This window comes from Calliphora vicina, chromosome 3 (assembly GCF_958450345.1).
Source record: "Calliphora vicina chromosome 3, idCalVici1.1, whole genome shotgun sequence".
In the NCBI taxonomy this organism is placed as follows: Eukaryota; Metazoa; Arthropoda; class Insecta; order Diptera; family Calliphoridae; genus Calliphora; species Calliphora vicina.
In genome coordinates this window covers 14,191,884-14,209,753 of record NC_088782.1, presented here as the reverse complement: position 1 = coordinate 14,209,753, position 17,870 = coordinate 14,191,884, and the positions used below count along the sequence as shown (strand labels likewise).

Genomic DNA, 17,870 nt, shown 5'->3' with positions numbered 1-17,870 from the left:
TCCAGATATACATAGGTCAAAAATAAGGCAAAAATCTAGGTTTTCCCGGTTTTTCCTTATATCTCAGCGATTTTGTCGATTTTAATTAGCAACCGAGCTGGAAGAATTCCCGATATATTGATGTATGAATCATATATGAAAGTTGTTTGGGTACTACGGAAATTTGATGTCAACATACTTGGCGGACATGGCTATATCGACTTCGCTATATATATATATATACTTTGTGGGGTTGCAAATGAAAAATGTAGAAATTACAAACTTAATGACAAACCTTGCCACTCATGGCGAAGGGTATAATGACAGATATGTATGTATCTTGCCTTCAAAATGACTATAAATTAGTAAAAACAAAAACCGTGTCCAAAAGATACGCCATCTTAAAAGACAGTTAAATAAGATGAATTTGTTCATCTAAATTGCGAAATGAAAGACAGTAAAATTTCTTGGTCTTGATGCACTAAATAAGGTCCAAAAAGTCACAGTAAATAACATGTCTGCTACATGAGGCTTATGTCATTTTCCAACCGATTTTTATCTTTTCTTTTCGTGTTTCATAAGTAAAACTAATTTCTATCAAACAAAAGAAAAAATTTTATAATAAGTTTTTAATGAATATCTTTATGAAGTTGTAACTTTAAGAATACCGGTATTTCACTAAAACAAAACGTAATTACTATATGAGAACTATGGTTCTATAGTTGAAACAAAAAGTCGACTTATCGACTTTTCTACCTCTTCGTCTTTTTTGGATTTTTAAAAAGTCGACTTTTCAAACTTTCGACTGTTTTAAATTTTTGAAAAAGTCTACTACTTTTGCTATTTGACTTTAATTATGAAAAGTCTTCGATTTTTAAAAAGTCGACTTTCGACTTTTTAAATTTTTGAATAGTAGACTTTTCGGCTATTTGACTTTAATTATGAAAAGTCGACTTTTCGATTTTTTAATTTAAATCTAATTTTTTCGGCTATTTTCGATCTTATTTAACTTTTTACTATATCTTAGTGTAAAAAATACATGGTTTTTAATTTATTGATGCGGTTTTTACAGTGTTTAGCAATAAAAATGAAATGTATTGAATCGATAATATATTAAATAATATCACTTTTGTTTCTAATATTTATATTTAAATTTATAAAATAGTAAAGAAATTTACATTACTTATATGAAATATTTATTACCAAACACTTTTCTAAAAGTTTCGGCAATTCGATCATATACAATATGTCTAAAAACTTTTGGTTTTTATATAAAAGTTTAGGATGAATTTTGTGTAGAAAGAACGTTTAATATAAAATTTAAAGTCTACGAATTTTCAGGCAATTATTTTATTTCTGTTGCTGTCGACTTTTTTAGACTTTTAGCGGCTATTCGACTTTTTTAGTTTATCGACTTTTTGAGAAAAGTCGAAGTATCGACTTTTCGAAATTTTTCAGCGATTGTTCACATACAAAAATGGCATTTACATCATAGTCAAATTCTGCAAAATTTTTTGATTTTCCTCATTAGTAATGTTTAAAAAATGTTTTAAAATGGGATAGTTTTACATTATTTGAAGGTACTGTAAAAGTTTCATTTGAATATGATACTCGTACGTACTGCTATAAATATGTTACCAGCATATCAATAATTATAAACGCTTATCACACAGTAATATTACCGTTAAACCAACTTTTTGTATCACTAGCCAAATAATAAAAAAAGAAACAAAATCTATAGCAACAGCAACATATTTGCTGCCACAAAGCTTTGCTTGCCATTATAGACTGCTTAAAATAGGACTGTTACAAATCATGAGCTGCTGCATCTAAAATGTACATACAATGGTTTTGTTTTCATTTGCTGCTACAGACGATTTTATGTGTTTGCCTCCAGCAGCCTGCTGTTTTGGCGGGCAACCAAACAGCCAGACTGTCAGCCTAGCGCGCTATTGTGCCACTAAATATGTATGTATATTCCAAATAACTGAATGCATCATATTAACTATAAAAGTGTAGATGTATCTAAAGGTACGTTCACATTGATCAAATATTTGAAGAAAAAAACGTAACCACTAATTCAAAAAATGACTATTTGATTTTCAATGACTTTTAAAATAGCAATAAAGGTCAAGCGATATAATAATGGGCTTATATTGTGATATTTTCTAATCAGAAGCTTGTTTAGTTGTATAAATATTTGTTCTAAGGAAAGAGAAATATTAATTTTTTAGTGGTTACGCTTTTTATGTTAAACAAAATGTTAACGTATCTTTCTTTGCTAACTTCTTTTCCTTCTAACTGTCTGAGTGTCTATTCTTTTTTAAAATAAAAACTAGGAACAAAAATTAAACATGCGTGCAGCCAACCCGCTTCTGCTTTATTTAGCAGCCAAAACCAGCATAAATGTAAACTTGAAAACAGCTGCTGCTGCGTTATTTTGCAAAAACTCAAAATAAATTTTTATATGAATTTGTTTTACCAGCAAAACTTTTTTGAGAACAGCAAACTTGCCATATCATTTCATTTTATTTTATTGTGTGGAATGTGTGGCAAACAAAATAATAACTATTGCAATTAATATTCAACGCCACAAGGAACACACATAATTTACGTGCTGAGTTTCTGATGTGTTGGTATGAATTTTCCTCTGTTTCTGTTTTTTTGTAACTTCTATTTATTGCACTTTGCCGGCACCATTAGATAATTTTTTATTGATGAAAACCGTTTGTATTAAGCTAAACATCACCTCCAGAGGTTGCCAGTGAATTTCGCCTGGTTAACCTCTTTGGGGCATCTTGCAAAATTATCCATTTAATTTGTTTGATTAATAATATAGCTTTTATGATTTCATTTATTTAATGACTCATTATTGCTGGGAATTAGAGTTTGACTGTATTAATTTGCCAGCACATGATTGACATTTCTATAGATCAGGGTTAAATTTTGGTTTGATTTTGTGTTTTGCTGAAATTCCACAATTATGACTCATGGTTATTGGCAGTGCTTAAAGTTAACAAAAGAAATAAATTGGATTCAAGGACGCAAATGCAGGTTTGTGACAAAATTCAATTTCAAAATGTCAATATGTTTTTAATTTAATAAGTTGTAATGGATTTTGGCTAGGAGTTTTATAATGAATTTTATGGCTGCACCAGGTGGTATTAACTTTAATAATTTTTAATGACGATTTGCAAAATATTTTGATTTTTCTTTCATTAATTGTGAAATAGAAAATTGTAAATAATAAAAACGTTTTATAGAGGACAAGCATGTTTCTTTTAATTTTAATAAACGTGCTGTATTATTAAGTAAAATTCCAAAATATTGATTTCATTAAATATTAAAATTTGACCCACTGTGTTTTTGCAGGTATTAGTATAGTAAATTTGTTAAACTAAGACATGAAAGCTTAACCTCTCTTCTATCTATGGTTAAAATTTTAACTGATCTGTTTTTAATTTGTAGGAATTATAAGTTAAGAAACTTGTAATGTAAATGGTGGCCACCTAAACGTATGATTAATATTAATTGTAAAGTAATTTACTTAAAATCGTTATAACTTCTCGAGGCTAAAACATTTTGTTGTGAAATAAATTGCAAAATAGTCTTAAAATAACACACATTCATCACTATATATTTTAAGTGTGTTTACAGATAAGGTTGCGACAAAAACAAAATTGGAAAAATGTAAATGTGGTATTAAAAAAAAACTGTGTTAATCACGAACATATTTGTTTTAGAATATATAATGGAATTAAAAGGTTGTTTATTAAAAAGTAATTGCAAGATTCTCATTAAGCTAGTAATACCAAAAAATTGTAACTAACAAATTTCGATATTTTTTAAAGAAAATATACCCAAAAGAAAGTTTAAGACTGGACGATGAGTCCAATTCCACAGTAGAAACAAGTAAGAGGATTATATTCTGCTGTTCCGAATCTTGTGTGCCCACCATCAATATGTGACGATCAAATATTTATACCCTTCACCATGCGTGGCAAGGTTATATATAAGTTTGTCATTCCGTTTGTAATTTCTACATTTTTCATTTGCAACCCCACAAAGTATATATATTCTGGATGACAGAGCTGTAAATGAATCATTAATTTTTGAATTAATTTTACGAATTATTCATGCACTGTAACAAAATTCATTTCAAAATGTCAATATATTTTTAATCTAATAAGTAGTAATGGATTTTGCTAGAAGTTTTAAAATGAATTTTGTGACAAACCCAGGTGGTTTGAGTGTATTAATTTTTGCATATTTATTTATTTTTATGACGATTTCTAAATTATTTTGTTTTTCCTTTAACTGTTTGTGAAATAGAAAATTGTTAATATTAAAAATGTTTAATAGAGGATAGGAATCTTTCTTTTTATTTCAATAAACATTGCTGTATTATAAATTAAAATCTCAAAATATTGCTTTCATTTAATTATGGAAATTTGACACACTGTGTTTTGTGCAGGTATTAGTAGAGTACATTTAAAACTGAGAAATGAAAGCTTAACCTCTCTTCTATCTATGGTTAAAATTTTAACTGATTAGTTTTTAATTTGTAGGTACTATGTGTTAACAAACTTATATTGTAAATGTAGGCCACCAGTACGTATGATTAATATTAATTGTAAAGTAATTTTCTTAAAATCGTTATAACTTCCCGAGGGTAAAACATTTTGTTGTGAAATAAATTGCAAAATAATCTTAAAATGCCACACATTCGTCACTATTTATTCTGTTTATATATTAGGTTTGGGCAATAAAATATGACGAAAAATTTAAAGAAAATATAGTGGAATTATCAGGTTGTGATGAGTGTTATCTTCTGCTGTCCCGACGTACTTATACTCTTCACCATGGGTGAATTCCAATTCATTTCCAATTCATATGAATTGAACTGATTTTTTATTAATTCAAATGAATTAGAAAAAAGAATTAGCAAATCATTTCCATCTCCTTTGAATTGATTGAAATTTTGAATTGATTTTGTAAGTAAATCTCCAATAAACACTGTCGTTTTGTTATTCAACTAATTTTTTATGTAAAAGACAGCAAGTATTACTCTCGGCTTGTATATCATCTAGTATAATCCAAAGGCAAAAAATCATTAGATTTGAAATTCCCATGATATACTGGAATTGTCAGGTAGCGGCTATATAGTAATTGGAATTATTAGATATCGGCGAAAATCCTAACAAAATGGGAAAATTTTGTTTACTTGCTAAAAGAAGCTTACATTTTTATTTTTAATTTCCCCTAGATCTGTTATTGAATTTGATTGATTGCAACACATTTTTGATTTCATGCATTTGAATTGCAATTCATTGTTGTAATTCATTTGAATGAATTCAAAATCAATTCAATTCAAATGAATTGCAATTCACTTTAAAAAATTAATTTGAATTGGAAACGAATTACAATTCATTTTACTTTAAAGATTCATTTGAACTGAAAACGAATTGCATTTTTACAAATTCATTTGAATTGGAAATCAATTGAAATTAATTTCTGCATAATTCACTTGAATTGATTAAAATTTCATTCAATAGTTAATTCAAAAGAATGATTCATTTACTGTTCCGCTGGATGGTTATAGCGGAGCCGATATAGCCATGTCCATCTGACCGCCTGTATGTTGAAATCAAGTTTCCGTAGCCACCAAATAACTTACATACATATAAGTTTCATACATCAATACATCGGGAATTCTTCCGGCTCGATTACTATTTAAAATCGACTAAATCGGCCCACAAATGGCTTAGATATTAGGAAAAAAAGGGATAACCTTTTTATACACTTCACCTTCGTGAGAAGGGTATATATAAGTTTGTCATTCCGTTTGTAATTTCTACATTTTTCATTTCCGACCCTATAAAGTATATATATTCTGGATCCTTATATATAGCGGAGTCGATTAAGCCATGTCCGTCTGTCTGTCTGTTGAAATCAATTTTCTGAAGACCCCAGATATCTTCGGGATCCAAATCTTCAATAATTCTGTCAGACATGCTTTCGAGAAGTTTGCTATTTAAAATCAGCAAAATCGGTCCATAAATAACGGAGATATGAGCAAAAAACCGGGACAACCTCGATTTTTGACCTATTTTTGATCTATATCTGGATTACTAAGTCATTAATATAGACAATATGGATATCTAATGATAGATATTTCAAAGTCCATTGCAACGATGTATCGGGAAAAATAATTTTTAACCTGAATTTTTTTTTCACCAAAAAAAATTTTTTTTCATAAAATTTAAAAAAAACAATCCAAAAAAAGTTAAAATTTTTTTGGCCATACATTTTTTTTCACTTCTAAATTAAAATAAAATTTTAATAAAAAAAAGTTTTGAAAAAAAATGATTTTTTTTTAAATTTTTTTAAAATTTTTATTTTAATGAGTGAAGGGTATATAAGATTTGGTACAACCAACTATAGCTTTCTTATTTGTTTTCCGATATATGGGTTATATGGGAGTTGGGGTCAATTATGGACCGATCCTGACATAAGTTGGTAGAAAGATTTAGGTTCATATAAAACTTGTGTCCAGTTTCATCACGGTATTAATTATTATAAAACAATTATGAATGCTCAAGTCAATTTCTGGGGGGGACCTTGTGTCAGGACTAGGGACAAATGTTGCTCGATTTTCGCCATACATACTTTACAGTATAACTTCAGAGAAATTGGAACTATTTTGTAAACATTTTATCAGAATTGCAGCATAATCAACATAATATGACTGCTCAAACAGTATTTGTATGGTGGCTAGGTGAAATCGTCAACCGATAATTCCTATTTTCAATATCAAACAAACCTTAGCAACAGAGAGTATTTGTGAAATATTTCAACATAGCTAGATCGTCTAAGAATTTCATAAGGACCCAGAATATATATGATTTTGTGGGTATGCGATGAATATTTCGATGTGTTACAAACGGAATGACAAAATCGAAGTACCTCCCATCTATTTTAAGTATGGGTATAAAGATATCAAAAAAGTTGTTCTAATTTTGATAACCAACTGTGTTCCACTGAGACTCAGCTAGAATTTTTTTAAAAACTAGTGTTTATAAACCGGATAACCGGTTAACCGTAAAACCGGTTTTTCTTCAAAATCTCGGTTTTTCGCGAACCGGTTAATTTAAAATGTTGATTTTCGGTTAACCGGTTTATCCGGTTTATATCACTCGGTTAACCGTTTTTAAAATTTGGGTCTAATATTAATAAATATCTTATTTTGGTGCATTGTTTATATTCATTGTGTACACATTATATCAAACATTTGGTCTGATTTGAAACCTAAACTGCTGATTTACAATATAAACCTCTGTAGAAAAACTTTTTAAGAATTACAATGATTATAAATATTCGAGGATGATGAGTTTAATTAAAGACATTTTCAGAATAAATTACACATAATGAAACTATATTTTTGAAATCTATTAATGGAGTTTTATTAATTATTTGGTAATATAATGACAAATAATCACAGTTAAGAAGAAGTGCGTTTGCATCTTATATGTCCTTTTTGGGACTTGGAACATTTTCTGTTTCATATCAGAAAGTCGAGGTGATCTTTAAAATTATTAAATATGTATTTAATTAAAAAAATTGCGATTTACATATTTTGGTTGCAATTTAATGAATAAACCAATAATTCCACTTTTGCATATTTATAGTTATTAAATATTAACCATTCCTGACTACTAAAAAGCAAACAATTTTAAAGCTGTGAATACTTTATTGGACATTTTATGTTTTCTTCACATATATGTCGGTTAACCGGTTTTTTCGAAGTCGGTTAACCGAAAACCGGTTTTCGAAAAAAGGCCAATTTTCGGTTAACCGACAAACAGGTTTTGTAAAAAGTCGGTTTTTTATAAACACTATTAAAAACGCAATTTATCCTCTCTTTCTAGTTCAAATTTTATTCCGATCAGCGTAATATTGTGGAGTTATACTTTAATAAACTTTTAATTTAAATCTAATCACCCCTGTACGTATGATTAATATTAATTATGGTGTAAATTATTTAATGTACCTATATCTCTTATATAATCAAAGATATTGTTGCAGAATAAATTGAAATCGAATCCTTAAATAACACTCACAAAATTATCATTGAAAATTTTAACATGAATCACTCAGTATCATTGCTCTTTATTCATTTCTATAGATTGTTTTCTGATTTATATAATTTAAGATGCCAGTATTTCTCTATCTATGTTGTTTTTTCTTAAAATTGTCAAGGGTATAGAAAATTAATGTTGTGCAATTAAGATGGACAGAGAGAGATATAATATAATAAGATAACAATGAATAAACATAAATGTTATTTTCTATAGGACGCCAACGATTATTCAGCGAACTACTTCATATTCCTACTACAGTATTTGCCTTTCTTACCATTTTTCCACTTTATTTGTAGTCATAATTATCAAACGTCCACCTTCTTTACGAGCATAGAGAAATAACCTACCAAACTGTAATATTTTATTATTTATTTGAAATAAATTATTAATTCAATATGCTATAGATCACAAATGTCCACACACACACACTCGCTGAACATAAACCAGTAAAAACCGACAGTGTCAAGTAGGGTGTATGTAAGAAAATTACATTATTGGGTGAAACAAATACAATTTGCACATACCAGCACAGAACAGACACAAAAACGCCTACTCATCAAAAGAAATTGGACAGAGGAGCAGGTTCATACGGTTGTTTTTTTTTCTTTTTGCGGCTCGCACGCAAACCTTTCAATGCCACAGCATATTCATGTTCACTCCATACACTCGTACACTCACTGGTATTATAAATAAAATGATTCTTCTTTATTTCCACATTGCCAAGTGTGTGGAATAGTTAGAAGTAGGCATGTGATGGGGCGCAAAAACGCGAAATGAAATGAAAACTATGATGATGTTGATGCCCCTAATAAACTAACAAAACTTCAAGTAGGAAAGAAAAGAAAACACAGGGTAACGCCTACAAGCCATAAAATTTAAAAGAACAAATGAAAACTTTAAGTTAAAGGAATAAATTCAGAAGTGTAGCAAATACAACAAAATACTTGCAACTACATAACTGCTAACTACAATATATAGCAGTAATAACAACAACAGCATTCATATATGAATAGGAATATGTTAAATGAAAACATAATGTTAAAAACTGACAGCAGCAAATAGCAGCAGCAGAAGAAGAAAAAAAAACTGAATTAAGAAGCTGCTTTGCCAAATACATGCTTGTTAGTGATCACTGATCAGCCTAATACAATGAGCCAGGCTACAGCTTTTGAGTCTAAACTGTAACCCAGCAAACTAATTAACTACACATTGTTGTTCTAAATATTCTTTTTTATTAACATTTATGTATGTTAAGATTTTTTCGATCTCACTCCTTACTTGTGTTCTGTACAGGTTCCCTGTGATGGTCTGGTCAGACTTCAGGAGGTCGTAATAGATACGACCCATTTGGTACCACCAAATACAGATAATTACCATAGCGTCATTGATGTTTGGCTTCGGGTTATCGTAATGAATCCATTTATCATCGCAAGTAGTGATTCGGTGGAAATATGATTTTTTTTTATAGCGTTGAAGCTGCATTTCAGTCATACAAAATCGTCATTCAAGGTCTCTCAGCTTCAATGCTGAGAGATCTGCTTTTGGATGAATCCTTCTGCTTCCAAAAGTTTTGAAACTGCTGATTGAGTAGTTCCCAATGATTTTGCAAGCTCTTGTTGAACTTGACAACAATCTTCATGCAGTAATGCCTCCAATTCTTGGTCTTGAAACTTTTTTGGCTAGATGGGCGATCTAGTATGTCTTTCGTGTAAAAATAACTACTTCTGAACAGAACAAAGCATAGCTCGCACGTTGCTCTACATTAGCCAGAAATATTCCTAATTTTGTAAATTATCTTTTGGAACTTTGTTTGCTTTGTCCAGGCAACGCCAAGATTTTAAATCTGCTCATGGTTGATTGCTATATTTTGGTTCTAAAAAAATTGTAAGCCTTTATTTTAGAAGCTTTATAAACCTTAATATTCATAGCTTATTTGAGAGATCTACCTTTCATATTCCATTTACTTTCGTACCTCTTAAAATCTCAACCTATAAAACTTTTGCTGGGAATCAGTATTCGTTAGTTCACCTAAAGGCTGCGTACAAAATTCGACACTTTTTTTTCCAAAGTTTGTTATTCCGAAAAAAAGCTACATAAAATATTATAAAGAATAACATGAAAAATGTGTTAAAATTAAGGTATTTTTTCATTTCTACTCACTCTCCACAGCCAATAAACAAACAACCATACAAAACACACCAGTGTAAATACTGTGTCGACAGTGTATATTAGTATTGTATAATTGAATGTGAATGTTGCTGTGTAAAATATTATGCGTTCTTAAATATTTTCATTGTAATTTAATTAAAATCACTAACCAAATGCCCTGTTACTTGTATACGGATTCAAAAATAGTTTCTGTTTTTTTTTTTTTTTTTTTTGTTTTCATTGTATGGTTTTTTTGTTTGATACCACCACAACCAATGATAAAATATATCTATCCATATGAGCATATGTAGAGTAGATTTTCAAAGTTTAAACGAAAAAATCATTTGTAGATACATATGTATGTATGTACGTAGGTTTGTATGTGTGGTTAGAACACTGTGCAGTAAGTTAGTTGGTTTGGTGGTGCTTCACATGTAGTAAATTGGCAACAAACAAATGAAAAGTTTACAATACGAAACTAAATTAAATAGATCAAAATTTATGAGTTTTCTGCCAGCAAATAATATTTATTTGCAGTTGTACGAACGACTATGATATTTGATACACAAATACTTACTTACTCATGGAATAGTTAGTAAATTTTTGTGTTTATGAGAGGGGCCACAGACAGACATATGTTGGCTGAGGTGTTGCCAAGTATTTTTTTGGGGACAAAAACACTGAATGTTACAGTATTAAAACGTCGATCAAATCGATCTAGATGCTGCATTTAATTATCCATCAATTATTTCGGAATTGAAGATTATTCCAACTCGCACACACAGAAAACAGATTCGTAGTAGCAACCGAATTTGTTGCCAATCGAATGATTCGGTTGTACACATAGAATTTTTCGGTTTTAGTAACAGAAAATCAGTAGACAGAGAAGAATTTCGATTGAAGAAACCAAACTTTTGTTGCCACTTCTAAAATTTTGTAGCCACTACTGTAAAATTCGCTCACTAAGGCAGAATCATTCGATTGGCAACAAATTCGGTTGTGAACACGAATCTGTTTTCTATGTGCAGTATCGAAAATAGAACTGAAACAGTCAGAGGATCTAGCTATATTGATGATCGAAGTTTTTTATGGATTACTGAAGACGATTCATTCGGCCATAAACCCTGTAATGAACAGTCAATCATTATAGCTGCATTGAAAGTGCTATCGAGTTTGCTGTTTTAAAATAAGCTATCGAATCATAGCAATGAATTGTCCACTGAAGTCGTCCTGACAAACAATCTACATACTTTCCTGTATCATATTGACGCTTACATGATCAATTGATTTAAGACACATACTGTATTTATCTGTTTACCGAATCTTTACTGAACAACCCACCAAAATTTCTGAATTGTATAGTTACGAGAATGAAGAAAATTGAAAATTGATTGATAACCGAAGACTTTCAAAGTCGATGAATGTTGCAGCATTGAAGTGGACCTACTTTGCTCATTTATATTGACAAACCTAGATCCCTCATTGAACAGTTGAACGATGTTCCTCTATTGGACTGACGACTGCAGTTGCTTTATAGAATAGACGGCTGCATTTGCTGTCCTGAAATATCCATCGAAATGGCAGGCCGAACTCAAGGTCGAACTCAAGGTCAAACTCAAGGTCGAACTCAAGGTCAAACTCAAGTTCAAACACAAGGTCGAACTCAAGGTCAAACTAAAGGTCAAAGTCAAACTCAAGGTCAAACTCAAGGTCGAACTCAAGGTCAAACTCAAGGTCACACTCAAGGTCCACTCAAGGTCTCACTCAAGGTGAAACTAAAGATCGAACTCAAGGTCAAACTCAAGGTCGAACTCAAGGACAAACTCAAGGTCAAACTCAAGGTCACACTCAAGGTCAAACTCAAGGTCAAACTGAAGTTCAAACTCAACGTCAAACTCAAGGTCAGACTCAAGGTCACTCTCAAGGCCAAACTCAAGGACAAACTAAAGGTCGAACTCAAGGTCGAACTCAAGGTCAAACTCAAGGTCAAACTCAAGGACAAACTCAAGGTCAAAGTCAAGGTCAAAGTCAAGGTCAAACTCAAGGTCAAACTCAAGGTCAAACTCAAGGTCAAACTCAAGGTCAAACTCAAGGTCAAACTCAAGGTCAAACTCTAGGTCACACTCAAGGTCAAACTAAAGGTCAAACTCAAGGTCAAACTAAAGGTCGAACTCAAGGTCATACTCAAGGTCAAACTCAAGGTCAAACTCAAGGTCACACTCAAGGTCAAACTCAAGGTCATACTCAAGGTCAAACTCAAGGTCAAACTGAAGGTCAAACTCAAGGTCAAACTCAAGGTCAAACTCAAGGTCGCACTCAAGGTCAAACTCAAGGTCACACTCAAGGTCAAACTCAAGGTCAAACTCAAGGTCACACTCAAGGTCACACTTAAGGTCAAACTCAAGGTCAAACTCAAGGTCAAACTCAAGGTCAAACTCAAGGTCAAACTCAAGGTCAAACTCAAGGTCACACTCAAGGTCAAACTCAGGGTCACACTCAAGGTCAAACTCAAGGTCACACTCAAGGTCACACTCAAGGTCACACTCAAGGTCAAACTCAGGGTCACACTCAAGGTCGAACTCAAGGTCGAACTCAAGGTCAAACTCAAGGTCACACTCAGGGTCACACTCAAGGTCAAACTCAAGGTCACACTCAAGGTCACACTCAAGGTCACAATCAAGGTCAAACTCAGGATCAAACTCAAGGTCAAACTCAAGGTCAAACTCAAGGTCACACTCAAGGTCAAGCTCAGGGTCACACTCAAGGTCAAACTCAAGGTCACACTCAAGGTCACACTCAAGGTCACAATCAAGGTCAAACTCAGGATCAAACTCAAGGTCAAACTCAAGGTCAAACTCAAGGTCAAACTCAAGGTCACACTCAAGGTCACACTCAAGGTCAAACTCAAGGTCAAACTCAAGGTCACACTCAAGGTCACACTCAAGGTCACACTCAAGGTCAAACTCAAGGTCAAACTCAAGGTCAAACTAAAGGTCGAACTCAAGGTCGAACTCAAGGTCAAACTCAAGGTCGAACTCAAGGTCGAACTCAAAGGCAAACTCAAGGTCAAACTGAAGTTCAAACTCAAGGTCAAACTCAAGGTCAAACTAAAGGTCGAACTCAAGGTCAAACTCAAGGTCAAACTCAAGGTCAAACTAAAGGTAAAACTCAAGGTCAAACTCAAGGTCAAACTCAAGGTCAAACTCAAGGTCAAACTCAAGGTCGAACTCAAGGTCAAACTCAAGATCAAACTCAGGGTCAAACTCAAGGTCAAACTCAAGGTCGAACTGAAGTTCAAACTCAAGGTCAAACTCAAGGTCAAACTAAATGTCGAACTCAAGGTCAAACTCAAGGTCAAACTCAAGGTCAAACTCAAGGTCAAACTTTAGGTCAAACTAAAGGTCAAAGTCAAGGTCATACTCAGGATCAAACTCAAGGTCGAACTCAAGGTCAAACTCATGGTCAAACTCAAGGTCAAGTCAAGTCAATGGTGAGTCAAGTTTTAGTGTTAAAACATTTATTTTGAGTGAAGAGAGATCAATTCTCGATCAAACACGATGTTATGTTTCCATTTCTGAACTGCATGTAGTTTTTCAATTTCTTTGCATTCTTTATATTCTACCTCAGAAATTTCCTTATTTGTTGTGCCAAACTTCTTTTCAATTAGTTTATTTGGCAACTCTTTCTATTGTATGGCAACAAATGATGCCTGTTTGATAAACTAACAAAAGTGTGGGCGATTTGAAAATGATTTTAAACTAATGAAATGGCTTTCATGTTTGCTAAAGTGCAGATTTTTATTGAATTAGAGAAAAATTGTTGGATTTCATTTGCGAATAAATCATTCTATAAAGAAGGCACTTAGTGCTTATTACAATGATGATGGTCAATATTGATGATGGTGATGGCGATGGCGATACATACAAAAATATTCCAGCATTCAAACAGTGTTTTTGGTAAAGTACGTGAATCAGTTTCATTAAGATAAAATTTTTATTTGATTCTTTAGTTTGTATATTTTTTTGTGGGTTTGATGGTTGGTCTGCATTCAATGCTTTTTTTTAATTTTCATGATTAGCCCTTGAGCTACTGTTTTGCGCATTGAGAGTGTAATGCAAACGTTATGTACAGAGCAGGAACACCACCAGAGTGCAGAAAACACACTGCACTGAAGTGAACAGAACAGAACACAACAACCAGCAACTGTAAAGTGCGAAAACTCGTAAATTTTCAATTAATTTTGATGAATCGCTAAACGATAAGATCATTGCCAAACTAAACCAAATAAAAACTACTCAATGGCAACGACCACTTTTTTCTGTGTTTCTTTCTTTCCTTCCTTACACGTTCCTGTTCTTAAAGTTGTTTCTTTTTTGCATTTTAGCCTAAAATACACACTTGAAAACTTTAACATGCTGGAAAATAAAGGGCAACAAACACTCCTCTTTTGTATACATACTTACATTGAATGTTTGTTGCAAATACAAAATAAAAATTAAGAGTTGCGAAGAAAAGGAAAAAAAACAGCACAAGAATTCATTACAAAATCCCTTGTGTACACTAACTGCTAGTAAAAACTAAAAAAAGTTTTATTAAACTGACCACAGACAGACGGATGGACAAAAATGTTTCATTCTTCTGTTGTTCGGGTGAGTGAGTGAATAAGTAAGTACTTGCCGTTTCTTGTTGAATGTTTTGTGTGAAGGTGTAGAGAAAGCATAACCTCGTTTGCCGCACCTTCAAAAAGCTTTTGCTAACTGCAACATTGCAACAACAATTGGCCAGAAATTAGTGTTTGTTGTAAATGCAATAAAACTGCAAACAACAACAATAACAACTGAGAAACAACACAAACTGATCTTTTGCAAATGATTAATATGTTTATTGAGTTTGAGTTTCCTTTACACACAACACCACAACCCAAAAAATAATTGTCTACCCTATGCAAACAGTGAGGGTCAACAAAATGGCAGTTAGATGGAATTTTCAGTAAAAGAATTTAACAGAGTTTTGAAGTTAGTATAAACTTCGATCGTTATCGCCACAGTTAAATGATCTTTTGTACTAGTATTTCCATACTCTTAGTAATTCTCTGTATGAAAGTTGGTATAAAGGATGAGGAAGTCCGCTAAATATAATCCCAAAAATTCATTCTGCTTCTTTAAAAAAAAACATTAATCCACACTGAATTAGTTTTTTCCATGTCTAGGGAGGAAAACGAATTCTACAGATAAATTCAGTACTACTCTTTGAAAGTTCAATGAATTCGAAAATTTTATACATCCTACTATCCGTATCCTTCGTTTACATACAACAATATATTGGCATTGACTTTTTTCCATCTTTAGTCATAAGAGACGCACAGATATGAAACCTTCATTACTCCTTCATTAAGCAGGATTTCCAATTCTCTGTAATGAATATTATAATGTATACTCTTTATTATAACATTCATTACAGAAAATTCATTTCCCATACTGCTTAATATAAGTCTTACCCAAAAGTACCTTCTACTTTGCCCTCATAAATCTTGGATATCAAAAAGGGATCAGTTTTAAATGGACCCAAGTGAGCTACCCGATAAGTGGCTCTACTCATGGCACCTAACCTTGTCCTCATAAAAAAGAGCAGATTCAAATCAATCGTTTTTCATGTTAGTAGTTCATCCTATCTAGTCAACGATTCTCGTTAATCCCATATTTATTGCATTAGCATGTTCCTGAAAATAATCAAGAGACTCTAGGCAAGTTTAGATCTGCTTATCTTTTAAAAATTATATATAAATATATACTATTAAGATTCCTGATCATAAACCGATTTATTACCTTGATCCTTAAATCTCTGAAAAGTAGTTTCCCTAAAATCGACTAGATTGTTTTCCAACAACTAAATTTTTGACAAATGCTTCCATGTTGGCATTAGTATGAGGATCCAGTCAAAATATTTGGAAGAAAACTTCTTTACTTTTTATGAAGAGTCAAACTAGACAGCAAACATAAAAACAAATTGTTTCCCCAACATCAAATATTTCAAAGTGATCCTGAAATCAAATTAGTTGTGGCAGAACGTCCCTTGATTTATGCCGAAGAATCTTCCCGGCATCGGCAATATATGGTGGATGACCTCCAAGTAGAAGGCACAGTGGTATAGAATAAAAAAAGAGGGAAACAAATCTTTAACTTCTAAACGGTTATTCCGGTTTCAATGAAATTTCACATGCACAAAGAGGAAGTTTTGTAGAGTTTTGAATTTGGACCTCATGAGCCAGAGTTTTGAATTTGGACTTCGTGAGCCTATCAGAGGCGACCTCGTGGTAGCTATCAATTATCTCTTTAGCTTAGGAGATATTCGCATTTGAAAATTAAATTTTCAACAATTTTAACCCACCCTACTCCAGTTTTTTGATAATTTATTCCCCAGATATTTCCATTTTTCCTTCATTTGACTAAAAATAATGACTCAGTCCAAAGTTATATTGAATTTAAAAATGCGATTTTTTTCTCTTTAAGTTAACTGAAAAATTTCTAAGAAAATATTTTAAACTAGCTGACCCGGTGCGCTTCGCCACCCCAATTAGAAGAAAGAAAGAGTACTATTAAGTCTCCCGCTCACTCGGGTCCATATAATCTTCATTTCATGTTTCTAAATTCATTGGTGAAGAAATTACTGAAAGTACCATTCGAATAAAGAAATAGTACCAAAAAGTCTACCCCTAGAATCCTAACTCACTTAGGACCATGTATGCTTAATTTCATGTTTCTAAGTCCATTATTAGACAATTAAAAAATGTACCGTTATAATAAAAAAAAGTACTATGAAGTATCCGCTTGAAATTTCACTCACTTAGGACCATATACGCTTAATTTCATATCCATTATTATAGAAAATTCAAAAAGTACCATTAGAATATAGAAAAAGTACCAAAAAGCAGCCACTTGTGGTTTCCCACTCACTCGGGCCCATGTAAGCTTTATTTCATGTTTCTAGGTTCATTGGTGAAGAAATTACAAAAAGTACCATTCGAATAAAGAAAAAGTACCAAAAAGTCTCCCCCTAGAATTCTCACTCACTTAGGACCATATATGCTTAATTTTATGTTTCTAAGTCCATTGTAATAGAAAATTCAAAAAGTACCATTAGAAGAATGAAAAAGTACCAATTTCCCTTTTCTTCCTTGAACACCATTCAAGTTTGAAATTTAAAAATATTCCATTTTGCAAAAGTTGATTATGCTACAGACATGTCTCAATCGATTAAAATCTGTGTTAATGTGCCCAATAATAAATATGTTTTAAAAAAAGTACCAAAATGTTTACCCGGATTTGGCCTAAAATACACCATGCACTCGAGTTCCAAATAACAACCTATTAGCTAATTTTTGTATGAATCCAGGAACCAATGTTAAAAAAATTATCAAAATCGGCTTAATAATTTGCAATAAAATGTAATTTCCCGATTTTATCCCCTTTTTGGTACCTTTTTTTATCCTCATTGCGGTGGTAAAATATTATTAAAATAATTTTCTGTATCGTGGTGGGAGCTCATAGTAAAATATTCGAATGTCTATGTCAAATTATAGAAAACCATATGTTATGAAAAAGT

At 32.0% G+C, this 17,870-nt stretch overlaps 1 protein-coding gene across 1 annotated transcript in view; it reads left to right on the top strand.

The window, feature by feature from the left end:
- The first annotated feature begins 11,845 nt into the window (after positions 1 to 11,845).
- The window catches only part of LOC135954091 (uncharacterized), a 43,266-nt gene continuing 37,241 nt past the window's right edge, over positions 11,846 to 17,870 (top strand). Inside the window, exons 1-3 of the mRNA XM_065504150.1 lie at positions 11,846 to 11,978; positions 12,026 to 12,517; positions 12,662 to 13,758. Coding sequence (XP_065360222.1) covers positions 11,846 to 11,978; positions 12,026 to 12,517; positions 12,662 to 13,758 — 1,722 coding nt within the window. The remainder of the gene's footprint in view (positions 11,979 to 12,025; positions 12,518 to 12,661; positions 13,759 to 17,870) is intronic.